A 21,544-nucleotide genomic window follows, 5' to 3' on the forward strand; every position below is an offset into this window, starting at 1 on the left:
ACAGTCTAAATAACCAGTAACTACTGCTGTTAGATACATGTAGTGTGGTAAGTAGCTACAATATTACCATATAAAATACTGGAGGGAAAGTCGAGCCAGTAAAAATGCAGCATTTGAACTCACTGAAGTAGACTTTAAACATTTGTCCAACATACTGCCTGCTAACCTCTACAAACACACACCATACGCACTAAATACACAATAGCTTGCTAACAATAGTGCAATGCTAGCCCAGCCCCACTGTGAGCCTCTCATGTATTTACACTGGGGTTAGTAACGTTATGCGTGAACTCAAACAGCAACACTGAGGCCTGAACACACTTCAGGTCACCTGTCAGATAAAAGCGAAAATAACACCCTGCTGTCTTTAACAATGTAGGTTAAACCCAAACTGGCAGGTGAAGGCGAACGACCTGTAGACATCAGTGCAGTGACCTAATATGGCAGTGAGCGAAACCGAGCAGGCTGAAAACATGTCGACGGTCAGGGCGAACAATACACCGCGTACTCACCTGGTGAAACTCCGTCCGGAACCTGTTCCTGTGTGACCACGGCAGATTACTCCGAGGAGCAGGAGTGGATATGAACGATGCAGAGGGCGATAAAAGGCTCCAACAGGACCAAGTCTTGCTGAGTATTTTGATTCCGTCGGCTCCTAAAAAAACGACTTCCTGGTTCTCGCAGGTATGTGGGCGTGGCTTAACGGCTGCAGGTGTGTGGTGTGCAGCGCTGCGGCGATACTGTAGTTTCGCATGTGACTCCCTGTGGGTGCGGCAGGTGGTGACATTCCCCTGAGTCACCCATCCTGTAGCCTGAATGTGACACAATGATTCAGTTTCTGTGGACAAATGATAACGGAAATCATGAGCTGATCAGCACAAGGTACATAAAGGTGAGTCAGTGTTCAGTTTGAGCAAATTAATCCCACACTAACGAGAAATTATATGAACTCCAGTCGTTAACAACTACTGGACAAACATCTTGTGAAGCCAGCCTCGTTACATTTTGAATTAAACAACAAGAGACAGTCAAAATCGAATAAAACATGTGAGATGTGTTTCACAGACAGAGGACCAAAGGTGTCATGTAAACGGTTATAAAGCATTTTTATTAATTATTATTAAAATAATTTATAAATAAATTGATTAAATCAATAATTATTTCATTATCTGCAGTAATTTATTTTTAAATGGACAATGAAAAAGGTTTATACAGTGTTGTATGTTGCATATGTCCATATTAATGTCCAGTGAGTAGGATTTAGTGACATCTAGCTCAGCCTGATCTCACTCTGAATGTATCAAATACAGCAGCCTGGTCAGTGGCCCTGTGCTGTGTTCACCCCTCTGTTGTCACTTGTTGAAGTGCTCCTCAAGTGTAGTACTATAAAGAGTGAGAAAAATCTGACTCCAGGGGTGATTGGGGTGTTTGGGTGGGTCATATGCTATACTTTCTTTCCAGGGACCAGCCTTCATGTCTAGAGTGTGACTAAGAGTTTATAAGTTATGTACCGTAATTTAGGTAAATGCATTACTTAAATTACATTTGTGGTGTACTTCTGTCGCTAATGTTATGCAACGTGACTTATGCCATTTACGTAAATTACCGTATTTATAGTTATTTATAGTTGTAGTTATATTCCTTTTCTGCCCCTAAATCCTACACACCTGACCTTTAACCCAGTTCAGATTAAAAAGGGGTTCATAAAAATTACATACGAGAGTGAAAAAAATACCAATGATAAATGTGATGAGCCACAAATGCATATACATGAATCAACCCATGCAAAATGTATTTCACATGTGACATTACAGATGAAACAATCTTTTACATCTGATTTTTTACATTTCATACGTGGACTATAATCACATGTGCTGATATCATCAGAGTTCACAAATGGTGTCCTCCTGGCAGCCTTTTCTCAAGCTTTCAGCTACATGTCACAGTCTTCCTCTCAGATGGAGTTTGCACAGTTGTCAAGGAGCTGCTTTTTCGTAAAAGGTGTCCAAAGCAAACAAAAAAACCTAGTACAAACAAAATATCGTGACAATATTTGTTTTTGGTGCTATAAAACCTCAAATCTTCAATATTCCCGCCCCTCAGACTACAGACTCCTGTATAGGTGGAGATGGAGTCGATGATAGTGACCAAAAAAAACAGTGTTTGTCTTGTTTATCACTCTGTTCCCTGGGGCTGCATTGTTAAAATGGCACTTTACAAAAAGTTACATTACTTCTAAATCTTAACTACCGTTGACTGGTTGACCTTATCATGTTTCTTGCATACTTGGTCTATAAATATTCCCATAATGTATCATTTGAAGGAAAGTACACACTCTTGTGGGGGCGTTAAGCTCAACTTTACCCTGCGAGAAATAAAAATACACTCTCTTTCTGTCTTTAGCTTGATTTTTCAAAAATACAAATCACTTTAAATACTAATGCAAGTCTATGACAGTGGCAGCAATATTCATTAAACAAATGATGTCAATTCTTCACAGATTTGTTCTGCTGTTTGCTCTTACACTTGTGGTGCACATTTACATGGTACAAAAGCGACAGTGAGCTGTCATTATGCCACTTGTCTGACTGGTTGAGCCTGTTCAGGTTAATACACTCGGGCATGTCTGGGGTTAGAAAAGCCTAGTAAAAGCTGTTAATACTCTGCAATTTGTGGTTTTCAGAATGACACTAGACTCACGCAGAGAGGTAACATCTGCTAAGACAGCTTTGATCCTCACAACAGCCTCTTTCACTTCATAAATTAAAGTAAAAGTCAAGGTTTGTGCCAGCTACTTCAAAATCACTCTTTAAAACAGAGAATATACAAATGTACTGTGTTCATTTCCACCTCTGGCAGATGTTTTCACTCAGACTGAAACTAAATCCTCTAATCCTACAGTGCTGCTTCACACTCTGCAGAAATATATTGAACTGCACCAGTCAGAGAGATTCACATTTTTAAAAAACTAAACCTGCATGCACAAAATATATTTATCTGTTAAGATATTATCCAAAAACAAGCAGCCTTGTAAACCAAATACATTTATTTTATTATCCTTTAATAGCATGGCGCAGTGGTCAAACCTTGTCATGTACTGACAGTAGTATCATTGCTGCGCCCCCTTGTGTCTAAACTAAAAATGACATTGACGTGAGTGAGACTCGTCCTAATTAAACTTTATTCATGGGATTTTTTTTGACTCCTACAAAACTTTCTTGAATTAAACTGACATTTTCTGGTAATGTGTAGCCATGAGTACGTCCCGTATGTTTAAGAGTTGTCAATAAATGTAGTTGTGGTTAGATACACACAAATACAACAGCAGTTCACTTCTTTCCTTTACACTTTTGAGATACGGATGTGACAGCAGCCGTCTAGTGTCAAACTCTGCACATACATCATTCTACACGGCGAAGATCAAACATTCAACTGGAGGAGCAAGAAGAAAACCCATTTTTGACGAGAGGGGGACTTTAAATATTAATTTATTTCAAAAATACAATTACAAAGTATTGCTATAATACAGTGGAAGGCCTATAAATCTCAGCGAAGCACAGACTGTTTAACTTCTGAGGGCATGTGAAGACACAACGTGGTCATAATTTACCTCCAGGACAGAACAGTTTATAACAGGCATCAGTTTAAAGTGAAGATGAAATGTACATTCTCAAGAGAAATGACACAGAGAGGCATGAAAGGTGAGGGAATCGAAAACTATTTGGAAAGTATGTGATTACAGCATTTCTATTGGTCAATTTACACCCTGTAGTAGGCAGCGTAAGGCTGTAGTAAAAACATTATAAACATTGAAACAATCTGGTTGTAACAAGAAACCAAGCAAATACTTTTTTGTCATGGAGGATGTTTGAAAACACGCAGGGATTATTAAGTTATACATAATGTTTATAAGCACGTAACACACTGTACCACTGCATATTTGAATGTCTCGACAGATGAGTGATTCCTGAAAGCAGAATGATCTCAACACAACTCTATGTAATTCTGTGATTGAAAATAACAGAAGTCAATTATTTCGCCTGCAGCTGATGAAGTTACAACACAACTTATTTTCCTCAGGGATCCAGCCGCTCAGGAATTTGAACTTTTGCACAGAAATTCAGACAACCAAAAGGAGAGGTCAAACTGCAACTCAATTTTTTTTTTAAGCAGTGGACTAGCAGCAAAGTGCACAATAACTGGGAAAAGAAACAGCATCATAGTGTTTAATATCAACAGCATCGTTCAATAATCTTAACACAAATGAACACAGACTGTATCCTCATCTGTTGATAATGGGACTTCTACAAAAGAACCAGTGGTTTGGCACATTTAGTTTGACTCAGAAAGGGAAAGTCACAGAGGCACAGAGTGATGCTCGCAGAGGAGGAACTCCTGTAGTTTGTGCAGCATTCACACTGTTGCAACGTCCTGATGTCTCCACACCGTGGGACTGAGAGGTCAAAGGTCAGGACGGGGTCCATCACTCAGTTCTTCTCACTAGAGAACAAAAAAAGAGGATTTCCCCCCTTTATCAGTTAGGAAACAAAGAACAACAATTGGTGTTTAGAGTCAAATGAATTAGGACTTTGGGATTTAGTATCTGGAGGTGAATGGATTTGTGAATAGGCCCACTGAGCACAGGCCCAGGGGCCACAGAGACTCTGTTTAAAGTGACTGATATTATTAATTTCCCTTAAACAGTTAAGGCAAACGTGTCCTGATCATTTTTTTTGCCCCTTACCCTAAACTGATACTGAGTTACCTGTCAGATCATTTTTTTTCCTACAGCAGTTTTAGAGTGCACAGGGTGGGGTAGGGGTCTGGTAGGTAAGATGGCAGTCCTCTTTCATGTCTGTGACCATACAGAATATGTGTGTATGTATATATAAATGTGCGTACTGTATGGATACAAGGTGTGTCATCTCCTTTACCCATTTTGGTGAGATGGTGCCAAACATTGCACATATCTCACTGTGTATCTTGAATAAGGTTCAAATTATTTGAGGAGAATTTTAAAAGTGTGTTTATGTACCCAGTTGATTCATTTGGGGAAAAACATTTTTTTTGTACGATGTGATCTCCTGTTTGGAGGTGGAACTGTCATGTTTCGAATTCATATTGTGTAAAGTGTTTTTTCCCTCACATGGATGTTTACTCCATCATATAAATAAATACTGACAATAAAATCATGGAGTAAAGAACATCTCTTTCCTCCTAATCTAGACCGGACTTTGTTCTGTTTTGGGGTTAAAGGTTAAAAACAGCTCTGAACATTCAGATCATCTCCCTCACTGGATAGAAGTAAGAGTCTAGAAGACAAACGGCTGTCAGATGAGTTCACCTCTCACCCTCACTACAGTTTTTGAAATCCCACTGTTTTCTGTCAGAGGCTTTGAGAGTAGATTAACTCCGACATCTGCAGGCTTCCCACAGAGCTGAGTAGAACTGCTTAATGTGGGCTGAGGAACGGCTTCACATAAGCCTGAATGAGGATTTGATGGTTATGTAAGAGAAGTACTGTAGAAAAGGGGATTCATGGAGGTTTCTCAGGCTGACACAGACGTAAGGAGTGAGGGGGAGAGTGGACTCATGCAGTAAAGACGTCATAGGATGCCAGTGGGGCCTCAAGGACCCAAACTACCACCACCAAAGAAGAAAGTTCCAGAAAGGCGTGAGATATTGCATGCTAGGATAGCGGCAAATGGCAGGCAGGAAGATGTAAGCATGTTCTACATGTGTAAATTATAATACACATATGAAAATATACATTTCTGATGCAGACCTTTTCATTCATATGTGAAAACAGCCAATCACAGTTCACATTTTATTTCCAGTTTTCATTTTTTGTGAAAAGTGTAAGAATGTCGGAATTTTAAGTGTGAAAAAGCCAATCACGTATGAATAAATACACTGTAATTCAGGTGTGAAAATGTACATTTCTTACAGTATGTGCAAAATGTTCATTCAGATTTGAAAATTCCCAAGTCAATTACTTGTGAAGATGTCCGGTTCACATGTGAACTTTTTTGTTTCACATGTTACAATTTTTCCTCACATGCGAAAAAAGTCAGTCCCATCTGAAACCGTGTGACAATCTGGAAGTCACACGTGAAGAACGTGAACTAATGTGCCATGTTTTGGTTTTAAATGTGGGTATTCTACTGCACATGCGAAGTAAAGCCAATCACATATGAATGTATGTAATTCACATGTGAAAATGTACATATCTGCATCTATCTGTGCAGAATTTTTATTGATAGATGAAAAAGAACAATTGCTTGTGAAAATGCCCAGTGCACATGCTCAAATTTTAGTTGACATGTGAAAATAGTCAATCGCATGTGAAAATATGACATTTGTGAAGAAAGTTTCATGTGATTTCATGTGTCATGTTTTGTTTGTGTCATGTGACGAAAAGCCAATCACTTAATACAAATGTATGTAAGTCACACGTGAAATGGGACATGTCTTATGTGCACATTTCTTTATGTGAAAAAAGCAAATCACTTGAGAAAATGTCCTGCTCACATGTGGCACATTATTCATGCGATGAAATTTTAGCTCAACGTCACATCAACAAGCCCATGAAAACGTGGGATTCACATAAAAAGAAGCAAGCTTCATGTCATGTTCACCTGATCCACATGTGAAGAAAACACAATCACTGATTTGTTCACGCTGGAAAATGTGAACTTCACATGAAATTCAAATTACTTGTAAAAATTTCAATTCACATGTGAAAATAGCCTATCACATTGAAATTATGATTTCACGTGTGAAAAGGCAGATTTCACATGTGACAGTTTCATAAGAGGATAGTCAGGTACACTGTATTTCTGTTCATTTAGCTGGCATCACATGAAGAAAGTCAGTGCTCATCAATTGCTGCTTACAGTTTATGGATGCTGGGATGCAAACAACTGATCAACTCCAGCTGGGTCGCCTGGGTGAGACTGTGTGACACTGAAAATGCAGAAACACCCAGTGACCCCTGGATTCATCATGAATCATGTTACCATGTACACCAATACAGCAAAGTATTAGGCTTACAAAGGCTCACGTTTTTCTTTCTTTTTTGAGAAAAAAGTCATAAAATGGGCTGAGAATGAATTGATATACTATTAGTATAAACCTCACTAATATAAATCTCATTATCATAGGTTTTAGCAGTGGACTTATGACTTATTCTCCAACTATTACAACTTGGATCTCAAAATCTGTGGCTTATTTTCCCCAAACCGTGGCACACCAGGTATCCTATATTATATTTAAATCTTGGTTGAGCAAGCAGAATTAACCCTCTGTAGGTTTTTGACAGTAAGATAAATATGGAATAATACCATCATGCAGTTTATAACATTTCAAACATTTCATACCAAGTAGACGTCCAACTCAGAGTCTGACTGGCTCCTGCTGAGAGACGACAGGGGGTCATCCAGAGCGATCGTTGAACTGGAGGCTCGTCGGTCTTCACTGCAAGATAGAGATACAAATAAGTACGCTGTAAAAATGTATTGTTTGAACAAAAAAAAGTCCATCGCTGTCGTTTTGCTGGTGAATCTCAACTTTAGTCATCCTTAAGCCGAATCAAGGTTGAAACTAAAACTGAATTTTTAATTAAGACAATTTTTCTACATTACACAAAAATAAATGTAGCCCACACAATTCAGATTCTCCTGATGAATAAGTAGTAAATGTTTCTTAAATTCCATATGCATTTTGACCACATGGGCCTTTGTCAGAATTAAAGAAATTTTTCACTATATGAACTGTAAAATATGCACTCATGAAATTAATGTTTCTGTTGTGCTTCTCTTTACTGCTCAGTTAAATATCTTGTATTGTCCCTTAAGTGATTTTAAAATGATCCAACAATCTTAACTTTTCTAAATTCTTGAACTTAGATCTTCGAGCTGCACACATAAAGTACCTGTTGTCACACTCCTCTTCACTGTGTCTGGGGGATTCAAAGGCCACAGATCTTGGCAGAAGATCTGGTTGCTTGGAGGAACTGTAAACTGTTGCAAAAAGCAGAAATATGAAATAACTCAAAGGCTCTTCTAGAATTACAAATATGCCGGCTACTATATCATGCAAGATGTATGATTTCAGCCTACAGTTTCCGTCCAGGTTGTCCATGCTCTGGGCCTTCTTCTCCTCCTTCTTCTCCTCCCTCTGTGGGGACAGGACCTCCTGAGAGGCCGACTTTGCTGCATAGAGGGAACCCCTCTTCCTCTTTGAAGAAGCTCCTCTTAAAGCTGGGAGACACAAAGAAACACATTTTTAAAAATGAAACACGCAGAATCCAGAATCCAAGAGTTATGTTAGCACAACGACTTACGATGAATCTTTTTAAATACTGTCGAGCCCATGAATTTCAGAAATCTGTCTGCGTAAAAACCGGGCCTGTGAACCGACACTGTGTCCTGGAATAAAGGAAAGAAAGCGGTCAGACACACACAAACACACACACACACACACACACCCATAGTTATTTGGACGTAAGGAGGAGGATGTATGGTTACATACCCCATCATGTACAAGAGCTTTCCAGGAGTGTTCCACCTTCTTGATGAACCTGATAAAAATAATTGAAAAGAACATGTATATAAAAGATAGCGCATGGTGATCATACTGGCTTTAAATTTAACATCAAATTATATGTTTATAATATTTAACTTCATTGACCATTAAATGCAAAAAATGAATGATAAAAACTTAAAAATGAAGCAGACAGAAAGCTTTTAGGTGGAATATGGCAGTAAAAAAGTTAAAAGTTAACAGAATGATAAAAAGCACAAACCTATGTATGATATCTTTAATTAATAATGACCAAATAGGGAAACTCAATTCAGAAGAAGAATATATATCTATTGATTTTTTCACCTTAAGTTGTTAAATGTAATTTTGTTGACTGTGACAATTGGCTCACCTGTAGGACTGAAGGATGTCGATGATTCCCAAAAAGATGAGCAGGTTTTCGTCTTTATGTTTGGCAGGAATCCCACCAAATCTGAAAAAAAGACAGGAATGAATTTGACAGTGATTTGAAATGTTTTAAATAGTTGCCATATTGCCATCTGTGTCATTTGGACCAGATTGGACTATTGTGTGGGGGCTTTTGTCCATGTGAAAACAGTTTGTGTATGAGGACAGAAAAACAGAAGTACCTTTTAAACTTAAATCTGGTTAGAGAGATATGATAAAATCTTTAACAACGGTAACAAATTTGTTTGGAAAACGTCAGATTTATTTGGAATTATGTCAAGCCACCTGTAACTAAAAGATAAGAGTAGTTCATGTTAAGAACGATCACGTGTTTTTAAACTGCATAAAAGCCAATCTGTTCATGACGTGCTCTCAAAATAAAACTAAGCCGTGAAATGTGATGTTTGAGATGAACTGTATTTTTCCACCCTGCATGACCTACAAAGCCAAAAAGGCAGGGCGAAAGGGTTCACAATGAAAGATACTGCAATAAGTTTTCTCACGTGTCGTCATCAGCCACTGGTTCGGGGTCCTTCACGGTGCCCTGGATGGACTCCAGGGCGGTGGAGTAGAGGACTTTCCCTCCTCTCCTGCTGTCCAATCGGCTTCCTCTGCTCAGCGGCTTCCGGTCCAAAACGTGAATCCCCAGCAGGAGACTGTAGTCCATGATCTTAAAGCTCTCCAGGACCTGACGAGAGATTTTAAGAAGCATTTAAACTAAAAGATCAATTTAAAAAGTGAACAAGACAAGTTAAAGTAACAAAATGAGTAAGACAACAGCTGTGTGGGGGTTGAAATCATAGTAAAAGTCGCAGCAGGCGGACATGTCCCATTTCAAAAGCTTGTGAATGAGAAATGCAGTTTTAGTTTTATTTTGTTTTTGAGAAATTGAAGCTGGAGCAGTTAAAGCCATGCTAGCAGCTAAGAAATACTGGAATTGAATTGGGACATTTTATACAGATATTAATGGTCCTTGTACCAAAATGACTACATAGGTTGATAGCCAGTGACTCAGAACTACATATATGACTGTTGAAGAGTACTAGAGACAGGTGTAGGCTTATGAGACCTTTGTTAAATGGACAATGTTGTGAATTGGTCACAGTTTGGTTAGGTTTAGTAACTAAAACTTTCTGGTTAGGAACGCCAACGTTAACCTAACGTAAGTCAAGTACGTAAGGTAATCCAAAATAAGTCGATGTTAACTTTTGGTTTCACTCAGGACACAGACAGCAGTCTTCTGAGTCAAAAGTCCTGCTGTGTCTGAACCATCCATCCACCAATCTTTCTCTATGTGCGCACTTTATCGCTCCTATGCTATTTCATCTAACCTCCCCCCTTTGCTCCTTTCATAATTACTACATCCACTAGACTAATTTGTCAAATACCCGCTAAACGTATGACATTCCCATCAGCCATAGCAGTATGACAGTGTATGTGCATGACCTCTGACCTCCATGTGATGCAGGGCAAGATAAAAGTGAATTTCCCCTATGATGGTAACCATTTATTATTTTGGGGTATTATGTCACCCTCTAATTATTTCTTAACTCTTTTACCCAGAGATATTATCAATTTAACAACTAGTCTTAATAATTCAATAACACAGGACAAAATTAATGTACTTTTTTAAACCGCCCACTGTAAATGTCTCCTAAACAAGCTGTATGTTGACCGCTCCATCCCAGAAGCAGGCCCCTAGTTAAGAGACTAAACCTGGATTTGCAAACCAAAAGCACAACATATGTAAGCCTCAAGCCCGCTGACCAAACACTGATGTCATGAGGTAACTCCTGTAAACAAAGAAGCCCTAATACTAACACTAACAGAGGCTATAAAAAGAGGCTCAGTAATCACACATTACCCCCTCCGACAGGCCGGTTTGTTCTCCACAGTCCAGCTGCTCAGCCTGATCATATGAGTCAGGTGCTTTTTTGGTCTGCCGGTGTTAATCCTCCATCAAGTGGCCACTGTTGTTTCACACTAATGAAATAACAGGCTAGCGCTAATGAGGTCATCATAACAGCTCGAGACTGAGCGGAGAGAGTGTGGCTCATTGAAGTGGGCTGTCAGGGTTGCATAATGTTCTGCCATAAAAACTGGCTCCATTTAGTACATCCTGTGTTGTTGAAAGATTTAAACTCACTGTGACAATCTGAGTGCTGAAACAATGAGAGAGAAAAATCTGCAGCAATTTTGAGAACTGATTTGTCACTTGAGTCATTTTAATTCAGCAAAACATGTAAAACATTCTCTGGTTTCAGTTTCTCATATGTGAAGATTCTTCTTCATACTATTGTACATTAAATATCTTTGGGTTTGAACTACTGGTCAGACTAAACAAAACATTTGGAAGACATCACCTTGGGCTCTTCAAAATTGTGATTGACATTTTTCATCTAGAAGAAATAATTGATAAATTAATTAGACATGAAACAAATAATCAGTTTAAGCCCTTGTGTGTTATTCCAAATAAAATAATAATACAAAATCATGCTAAGAAACTCCTACGACACTGTCTCTACACCTACAGATTTTTCCTGACGCGCCAAAGGTTGGTGATATCAGTTGGCCACTCTGTATATTGAACACTGCAATTCAAAGCAAGATACATGAACAGCTACTGTCCAGATTCGCTGCAGATATTCATGGTCCCATTGCTGCTCCCCAGAGGATGAACAAATAGCAAACTTTATATTTTTCCTTTTGAAATGAATAAGGATCACAGGAAGATAAATGAGCAAACAAATAGATACAAGAACTTTGTGTGCACCTACCCGACAGTCCCTCTGCAGGGTCTTAATCAGGGCGCAGTAGGTGTCCGCGTCGAAGTGCAGGCCCTCGTGCATCTCCTGAAAGTCCAGGTCTTTGAACGTGGGCGAGGACTTGGTGCGCTCTTTCCGTGAGGCGCGGCGCTTGTACGAGGACCCCTTCAGGTCGTACTTGTAGTTCATCTTCATGGCTCGTGGCAGCACATTGTTCATCACCACCACACGGACGGTGATGCCGCTGCACTGGATGCAGTAAAGGCCGTAAAACTTCGGCAGCAACGTCCTCGGGTTCTGATTCAGGTTCTACAACAACAAAGACAAAACAGGTTTTAATTTAGAATAAATGAATAAAACTGTGTTAAATAGAAACCTTGACCCATGAAGTGTTATAGAGAAACCTGAATTCTTTGTCATACATACTTATCTGGGATATCAACATGGTTTTAAGGTGTGTGTAGGGACATTATAAAGACTTTTTAATCCAAGGCCTGAAAACAAACAACAACAAAAACAGAACCTGCAATTTAATTAAATAACCATAAAAAGGCCTGGTCCCACGGCTCAATAGCAGGTTGCTTGTAAAATTGGAACAACACATGCACAAACAGGAAAAAGTATGTTGTTGTTGTGTCACCACAGAACCTGTCCTAAAATAAGGTGGCGGTTGGACGAGAAACCTGAATACCAACCAGCTGCATGTAAATAGAAGCTAGGGTAGTCACGTTACTGCAATAAATGTAAACGTGTTCTCTGATATATGGCCACATCCAGATGTTTCTCAGTAACCTGGGCCTGATCTATAAGAATACACCTAGGGATGCTCTTTAAATCCAACTGTTCTTGCTCCCTTGCAAAAGTGAGGAAGACTTACTTGTATAATATTTATCAAGAGACTCTCTTCTTCTTGCAGCAAAGTGTTGGAGGAACCTTTAAGAGCAACTCTAAGTGACCACATGAATGATCACATGTACAGTACACTGTAGAATAGGACAGTCAGACTCAACCTACAGTACATCTTCCTCGCTGACTATTCTTTTGTAAAAGATTATGATGAGGATTCTTTTTTGTTAATTTCACTTGTGGGAAATATTTAAATTCCCATTGGCAATTAAACTTGTGAAAGAGTAGTGTCTAACCATACAGATAGATGGAATAATAGAACATTTGACAAAAGAAAATCGAAAAGGGAGGAAATTCTGCTGCTGGTGGTGGAGGCACACATCAGAGAAAACATGCAGTATGAGAAGGGGAATTCACATAGTACCACAGCGACGACCACACACAAAAAAGATGCAAGTAGGTGCAAGAACAAATCTTGTCTTTTCCGACACCGAGGAATGCAAAAAAATACACCTTGAGATAACAGCTTTACAAGAGAGCTGCAGAAAACTACTCATTTAAAGCAGCTACACGGAACTTTCCTTTTTGTCGACTCTGGCGCCCCCTGTGGACAAAAGTGATACAAGCACGACCGCCTCGTGTCAGAAGATCTTGATCATGCTTTTGTTTTGAGAGCGAGTGAAAAAGACATATTTTGAATTCTATTTGTCTTTTTTAAACAGCTGTTTACAGGATGTATGATGATGAGGTAATATATCTATGTATGACACTGTATGATCAATAATGATGCTAAATATTAAACTTTGTTTTAGTGCCATACGATCAGAATACAGAGCAGCTTCTTTCATCAGGTTGTGAGACTCAATTCATCCTCAGCACTCCTACGTTAAAGATTTTTTTAATGACTTTACCAACCCAGGTAAGTCGGATTCTCACTTTTTCAAGTGCAGTGAGAGTTTGAGGACGGAGCTCACCATGTAGTAACCAGGGAGCAGCTTCTGCAGGAACTCGGCCTCTTTATGCTGCACCGTCTTAATGATGAACTCATCGTCGCTGGTGAGGTAGAACCAGGAACTGCTGGCACCGGGGTTGGACAGCTCGATCAGAGGCTCATTACAGATGGAGTACTGAAATTCAGAATGATGCAACAAAGTCTGAGCAAGTGTTGCAATCAAGCCAGTCAACTAGAACTGCCGCCACATCCTGCTGAATCAGAATGACGTTGACATGAATCTTCATACTCACCAGGTAGTCGTCTGGTTTGATGCCAAACAGCTCTCTGAAGTAGCGAAAGGCCAGTGGTGCGTACGTTTTCAGACGGAAATCTGGGAAGTGATGTGCTGGAGTCAGGTTGCTGCCCTCGCTGGAGAACATATTTGAGAAAACAAAACGGTGCTGTAGGCCTTTATCACAGATGTTTTGACATGTCACAGTAGGAAAAGTGTAAATTATCAAATGAATGATGGCTGAATTCCATTTAGCTGCTTCAGGTTCAGGGTACTGGTATGTTGGTTCACGTCACATGGTCATGGCTTACTGGATCTATTTAACGGAATCTGTGTTGTTCCTACTGTGACAAATGTCTTCTGAGAAAAAGGAAATTTCCCACTAATCCACAAGTAATCAGGTTGCACATTTTCAGAAGCAACTTTTTTGAACAATACTACAGATCTGTATGCTGCCACATCTGTATTTTTAAAGTTAAAGCTATGATAAATAATTGATAATACTTAATAGCCGATTTTACGGCTCTCATAGTCCCCTAGTATTTCCTCGATCATTTGGTTGAACTGATCCTTTAAAAGAATTCATCTGAAGTTGGTGTTGAATATGTGCATTAGCTAAATGTCATCAATAAAAACATGCAGAAAATAGTGTTTACCTGGGCAGGAAGACACTCTCCACCACAGAGAAGTCCTGCATGAGAACATCTCTGTCTGGTTTGGAGCTGAGGTTTCCCACAGCGTAACCGATGCCCAGCTGGATGGCCCCTTTCAGGGCAGAAGCTGTGGGCTAACAGACCGTAACAGGGAGGAAGAAAGCATATTCAATTGAAAGAAGAACTCAGCTAGTTCTTCTTTTTTACAGTTACCCAACATTTTACCAAATTCTATTGAATCTGTCAAATTCTTGAGCAATGCTGATATGCTAGTGAGGCTCAGTGGATGACGTCAGTCTGTCGGTCCATCCAGTAGCGGCTTTACTGCTTTAAGTCGTCCACCTTGAAGGGTCAGTTTACTGTCTGTTAGCATGATACCTAAACAACACGAATGCTGTGCCAGCAGCTCTGTGAGACTGTACAGATACATAGTGCTGATTTGAGTTAACATCAGCATGCTAACATCTGTCAGTGCTATCATGCTGATGTTTAGCAGGTAATATTTAGCCGACCAGGTCTACCGTCTTGGCTGATCAAATAACTGGTTTGCATGCTAGCATTTGTTTATTGGCAGGAATCTGACCAGTTTTAGCAGGTTGATCGAAGTATAAGACAAGGATAAGAGATGGTGGAAGTGGGAAATTTTACCAAATTTCATGGAAGGCAATCCAATAGTTGTAACGACATTTCACTCAGGAGAGAAAAAGGTTAACCTCATGGTGGAAAAATCAGACAATACCAAAGTCAGATTTATACTTTGGGAACTTGAGCATACAAATTTCATGGAAATCCATCCGGCTGTTGACGAGCCACTTAAAACCGCAAATGTCAACCCGATGGTGGCATAAGAGGAAAAGTCATGTAGCAATCAAATTCATGGCAATTTGTCCAATACTGGTTAAGATACAGTATATCAGTTTGGACCTAAGTGGTGGACCGACTGACAGATCGACATTGACAGTGTGGCTGAAAGCATTTGTGGTAATTCATCAATTTATGTATTAATAATAGAGAATTGTTAAAATAAACCCTTTAATACAATTCAACTGTTCTGATGTCATTAGGATGCACTGAAATCTCTCTGTAAGCCAAAAAAGCTGAGGCTGGTCATCCAAATCATCTTGTCCATCACCCATCTGCTCCCTTCAACAAACATTTCTAGTTTGATATCAGCAATAATATTAATCAAGAGTATCACTGTCTTCCAAATAGAGGATGGATGTTTGACATCTTACCTTCCTTGACAAGAACTTGATAACTAATACTGACGTCTGCTTACCTTTTTATGATCCTTTGACACTTTAGAGGTTTTGGTTCCTCTTCCCATACTGTCAGCGCTGGAGGTTGACATCTTTTGGACAGAGAGAAGTTGATCAGAGGGAAGCGCAGATGTCCTTCCTCCAAATGTGAGGCTGAGTTCCTTTTTTCCCCTCAGTGATGAGTGACCCGACGCAGTTATTTACCTTGAATGGGCTTTATCGAAACTGCATTTTCCAGCTACGCCACTCCTGTAGATGAAGTAGAGAGAAGAGGAGTTACACAGTGCGAGGCATGTGCGTGAATGTCAATGCAAAGCACATTTCAGCTGATAAAGAACACCATAAAAACCCACGACCGATTACCCAGGTCGCATTAACATTTCAGGGCTTACAACAATCTCTTCCACTCAGTCTATTTAAAAAAATCCTTCCTCTGTTTGCGTCTTTCCTACGACTTACAGAGCCTTCGAATGTGCCGACCTTTCTGTCCAAGCCCTGCTACAAGTCTGAGGGACCACCGGTGTTTGTGTGAGTCTTGAGCTCCAGAATCCCTCACAACAACCCTTAATCCTTATTAAGAAGGGTTGGAAAACCATTACAACATACCCAGTTCCCCCTGTTTTATAACAGTACGCATAGGTGACTCAGTGTTTTTCTTACTTGAATACTGAATATGAGCCTTAAGTCCCTTAAAGAAGAGTGATGACCAAAGCAGAGACAAACACAACAAATGCAGGAAGTGCTGCACTTGATTAAGGAGTAGCCATGGTGACTGCTGTTGCATAAAAATTGAAAATCCAGTTGAAAACATGAACCCTTCATACATTTACAGGAGGGTCGATTAAATGTGAGTCAATGTAAACAACTCAATGGAAATTGACTTAAATTAGAGTTTCTCAACATTTTTGTATTCTAACCCTTAGGAAGCCGCTCCAGAAGTGTTCATATATATTATTACACATATTCAGAACATTATATTTTTTATTTAAAATGTATAAAAGTAATATATTCATACTGTATGCTCCTAGTTGTAAAAGCTTATGTCACATTGAACTGTGAATAATGTAGAAATGATCAGAATACAATGGATTAAGGGATCACAAAACAAACATTGCTACAACAATGAGTCGTAACTAGCAGCTGTGCTAGAACAGATTAGGCATTCAGCACTTTAATGATGATTAAACAAAAAAAAGCTTGAGAGGCCAAAATGCCAGTGGATTGGTTCATTCTTATATCAGTCCTGCAAATTGCATCCAGAGAGGAATAGTTGAAACTAACCAGACGAACCAATATTTGCAAATGAAATGTATTTATTCTGGTCTGTAAATAATAGAAAACAAATGCTAATGATTACTCCCTACAAAAGAGTGCAGTGAAATATAATGCAACAACACGAAGACTTTTGTCTGATGCATTATCCTGACCTTTTTTTAAATTCTAATGCCAACATGCCATTCTTGTAATTCTTTGTATTGGTACATCCTGTTTAAACTACATTTAAACACACAGTGCACCACTGCCGTGCATTTTAGTTCCTCACTGCAGCTGTTCCATGAATTCAACTCTGCAACAGAACAACAATGATTTTCCTGTCATTAGTCCTGAGCCTTTGTTGCCTGAATACGCAGATTCTTCTAGAATCACACTAACGTTCTCTCATTTTAAAGTGTTACTGGTATTTTCAGATAGTAATTTATTTTCTGTTTAAATCTACCAAGTCTAATTTTTGAGCCTTCGATTCAGTAAACAGTGGGTTAGTTGGTTCTTGAAGGAGGTTTGTTGACAACATGAAAGTCATACAAGTGTATGATGAAGCCTGAATTTATATGTGGTTTTCACCATGATTTATTATCTATTATGATTTTATTTCAGACACTTTCTTCTATTTTTAATAATTTGTATTATTTATCTGAACATACTGATACTTATGTTTCAGCTAGCTATCAAGTAGACCTTTTTTAAAGTGGCCTGACATACTTCAGTAAAAACACAAGTTGTTTTTCATGATTTTTCTGTAACATTTAAGGCCACATACTTGCTCCAATGACGCAAACATTAGCTTGTGAAACTAAAAAAAGTTACCTTCCTGTGAAAACCTTTTTTTGTGTATTAAGTGCACTTGCAAACTCCAGCACAGATCCTGACAGACAAGCCCCCGTTTATTTTAAGTACTGCCTCAGGATGTGGTATTGCGGTCTGACTTAAGGAGAATGAAACTGTCTCAGAAGCATCATGATAAGAGAGCTCGTTTCACAAGGATTTGTCTTGCAGTTCTCCTGGTTGTTTGAGTATTTTAATTGGTGGCTCAAATATACACTTTGCGATTAGCTGTTAGAGTAGTGAATCGTTGTTACTTATATGTACAATATGTGTCTTTGACAGGTCATTTCAGGCCTCCTCTTGAGCCCTTTACATATTGAAAACAGTGTGATGTAATAGCACACTGTGTACACGGCGTGGTGGATTAAGCATTTGTAAGTGCATTAGTTTGGCTTTTATGTAATTAGAAAGATTAGATGTATGGATTTCCGTTTAAAGCATTGATACAAATACATTCTTAGTCTGCCCAATTGCTGACTAATAACACTCATCATAACTAGATTGCAAATTAATAATAAATAAAATACCAAAAAACATTGTCCAACCACTGACAAGTAATCATATACTTTAGGTGTAGCAGAGGACATGGGTTTAACCTGGGCTCACACACAGACTGAAGGGATGTTGGCATATTTTCAATATATAATGCAAGCTCATACATACAGAATTCTACTTTAACAACTAGCTTGAATTATTTTACATAAACTTTAGTTTTCACGTGTCTCATGTGTCTTCGTAACGATGATACAAATTCTTGTTGACATAAAAAATCTCTAACAGGGACTATGTGGGCACTTATGACACACAAAAATAACACCAGTTGTCAACACTGATACTTAACATTGACGTTTGAAAACAGCAGGAATGTTCTTGCAGATATGGAATGCAATTCTGTGATTTCTGTACTTAAAATGACAGCTGTTTATATAGCTGTGGCTATATGTATTACCAAGATTAAAGATTTGTTATGTAAGGGTTTGTACTTATTTGGATTTAAAGGATTTATCCTCCGGGAACCATATATGTTTACACAAAAGTTGGTACAAACCCATTCAGCAGATGTTGGATAGTAGGATAAGTAAAAGAAAAAAATGACCTGCTGGTGTTGCCTGAGGAAAGGTCAAAGCATGTGGTTAGCATGAATCATCTGGGTATTATGACCCATATTTACATTTTTTGTTCTGCAGCAACCTCTAGTGGCAATAGTATTTATTACGGCAGTGAAGGAGGAAGTCACGTGAAGTAGTGTCACAGGGTGGAGAATGGTGTGGATGGTTAAGTTAAACAAAAACATGACTTTTGCCTAGGAGACTTCTATTTGTGTCCGGTGTGACACCTAAAGTCAACTTTAAGGTATTTTTACATACAAATGTTGCTAACTTACTTCACGTATGTGACATAAATTATGTTCGTAATGTAAGTATCAATACTGATACTTTGACTCTTTGTATGTAGGTAAGTTAAAGTAACATGGTTATTTTAACCCACATTACAATGTTTCCCTAAACCTAACCAAAACCCAGTACTTTTCTTGCCTAAACCTAACTACAACGTAGGCCCAAAGCGCCTGGTGCTAGTAAGCTGCAACCGTCATGTTGTTTTGGGAATGGTGATATACGTTATTTTTTTGCGACTCACTGGCAGTGTTGGGCAAGTTACTTTACATATTACTAATTACCTTCATTATAAAATAATAAATTACATTACAATATTACTGTCTGCTTAGAGTAATATATAACTTATTATACTACTTTTTAATTGCTTAGAAAAATAAAAAAGCCCAAATACCTCTATAGAACAATTTAATAGCCGAGATCTTTGCTTTTGTAATGTGTGACCCCCAACAGTTCTCACTGGCAATCAACTTTTTCAGTTGCTTCGGTCTGAACATGCATTTACTGTTGAGATATTTTCCCAGAAAGCCAAATAACAACCTCATGGTGGGACCACAGGAAAATCCGGGAATCACCACAGTCAGTAGGATTGGGGGGGACCATGAACGGTTGTAAATGGCAATGGAGATATTTGGTCCAAACTGGAGGACCATCCAAGACCTATAGCAAAATCACTAGCATGGCTCAGACAATTTGCATGATGCAAATTCATGTTATCAACTAACAAACTGAACTTCTACCATCAATAATAACTTCAATGGAATTTCCATACCATGAAAAATAGTTGGTTATGTAATAGTAAATACTTTTACAGCCTATGATATTTTAAAAATATAGTATCCTCGGGGGAGACCAGTCTATGACTTTAATATACCCTTTTAAACATTATATATACACAAGACATTCAATCGATGAGGATAAACTGAATATGAGAGACACTTCTCAGTATAATGCAACATCATCACCTTCAGCCTCCAGACTGAACTATAAAGGTCAGTCAACACCTCTGGAGAACATGGCTTCAACAATAAGTGATCATTATAACCTCCATGAAGGCAGGAGACATTACAGCACTTACATTACAGTTTTAGCCAGGTGTATAGTCTATCTCGTGTATATGTGACTTGTCACTCAGGTGAACTCAGGTGAATATTTAAACTGCACATGCTCACACACACAACATGCACACCGCAGCTCTTTTGCATGCATGTAAACGATGACAACCCCATCCAGCTTTATTACAGACATTTTACTTTCTGTCTCTGACTGAAGGGAAGTGGTGATGATTTCCTCGTGTGATACCATCGCTAGCCCATCTTCCTCCTGAGCCACACACGACCAGCCTGTGGGCTGCTTGATACTATTATTATGATTTTTATTCTTATTAATCACTGACGGCAGTGGATAAACAAGTACAAACCTACAGCTCAGTGTAACTAATGAAAAAAAGAAATGAAAGTTTAACAAGTGGCTCCATCCTCACTTTAGAACAAGAGAGTTGACAGGAAATGAACGCTCTTTGGCTCCTTACCTCAACAGGCATGGTCGTAAGTAGATGGTGATGAATACGGGTCAGTGAAACAGCCCCGATGTTGTGTGTTGTAAACTCTGTGGCGAGATGAGGAGCAAAGTGCTGCAGCGATGAACAGCATCCTCACCACTTCCTCTCTCTCTCTCTCTCTCTCTCTCTCTCTCTCTCTCTGTCACTCTCTCTCTCACCTCCCACTGTTGTAATATTCCCCAGCACATATGAGTCAGACTCAGTTGTTGTTGTTAGTATTTAATATCCATGTCTGTACGAGACAAACGTTGGTAAGACGTTTTCTACACTTTCTTATCGTATACCTGTCATCAAAATGTGATGTGTACATTTTATTTTGTCTTTGTTGTATGTTTCTTACTTTTATGAAGCATTTTTAATATGCTGATAAGGATGACTATATTGTAAAGCTTTTAATTACATATCTGGTGGTAGAAATAATGTTTATGATTATGATAGTCATGAGTGATACTATAAGCTACTGCTGTCATGGTTTGGGTCTTTCGGTTTGGGTATTTCCTGTTTAATTTTGTAGTTCATACCCTCATGTTTCACGTTCCACTTCCTCCCTTTATCTGTTTTTCTGCCCCTTTTTCTGCGTACACCTGTGTCTCATTAGTTAATCCCCCTGTTAGGTGGATCGAGGGTTGGAGGCAACGATGAGGCTCTTAAACTGTTCAGCAGTTTCTTTCATTTTGCTTTTCAGCAGTGGTGTCAGAATTCTTACAGATATAAACAAAACAATCATTTTGGACCCCACAAAATAT

At 38.8% G+C, this 21,544-nt stretch overlaps 2 protein-coding genes across 2 annotated transcripts in view; both read right to left on the minus strand.

The window, feature by feature from the left end:
- The window catches only part of tjp2a (tight junction protein 2a (zona occludens 2)), a 40,114-nt gene extending 39,439 nt beyond the window's left edge, over positions 1 to 675 (minus strand). The window contains exon 1 of the mRNA XM_084382568.1: positions 513 to 675. The gene's annotated coding sequence lies outside the window, so the exon portion shown is untranslated. The remainder of the gene's footprint in view (positions 1 to 512) is intronic.
- A 2,825-nt stretch (positions 676 to 3,500) lies between these two features.
- Positions 3,501 to 20,872, minus strand: pip5k1ba (phosphatidylinositol-4-phosphate 5-kinase, type I, beta a). Its single transcript, XM_084383984.1, has 15 exons — positions 20,769 to 20,872; positions 15,761 to 15,989; positions 14,485 to 14,615; positions 13,848 to 13,965; positions 13,577 to 13,729; positions 11,769 to 12,065; positions 9,495 to 9,679; positions 8,936 to 9,016; positions 8,533 to 8,581; positions 8,345 to 8,429; positions 8,121 to 8,261; positions 7,934 to 8,021; positions 7,380 to 7,476; positions 6,897 to 6,966; positions 3,501 to 4,500 (listed from the first exon to the last, which is right to left on the minus strand). The coding sequence occupies exons 2-14, from the start codon at positions 15,830 to 15,832 to the stop codon at positions 6,928 to 6,930; spliced, it is 1,536 nt and encodes a 511-aa protein (XP_084240110.1). The 5' UTR covers positions 15,833 to 15,989; positions 20,769 to 20,872; the 3' UTR covers positions 3,501 to 4,500; positions 6,897 to 6,927.
- Between the last annotated feature and the right edge of the window lie 672 nt (positions 20,873 to 21,544).

The sequence above is a fragment of the Pagrus pagrus genome, assembly GCF_965226575.1.
Source record: "Pagrus pagrus genome assembly, chromosome: 19".
Lineage (NCBI taxonomy): Eukaryota > Metazoa > Chordata > Actinopteri > Spariformes > Sparidae > Pagrus > Pagrus pagrus.

Bases quoted from the DNA above. Each gene is read 5' to 3' on its own strand.
- pip5k1ba (XM_084383984.1), bottom strand. From the start codon at position 15,832: ATGTCAACCTCCAGCGCTGACAGTATGGGAAGAGGAACCAAAACCTCT. The intron at 12,066-13,576 runs GTGAGCTCCGTC...TTGTTGTTGTAG, and splicing joins TGCTCCCTGGTTACTACATG to AACCTGAATCAGAACCCGAG. The intron at 8,022-8,120 runs GTAGGCTGAAAT...TTTTTGCAACAG, and splicing joins GGACAACCTGGACGGAAACT to TTTACAGTTCCTCCAAGCAA.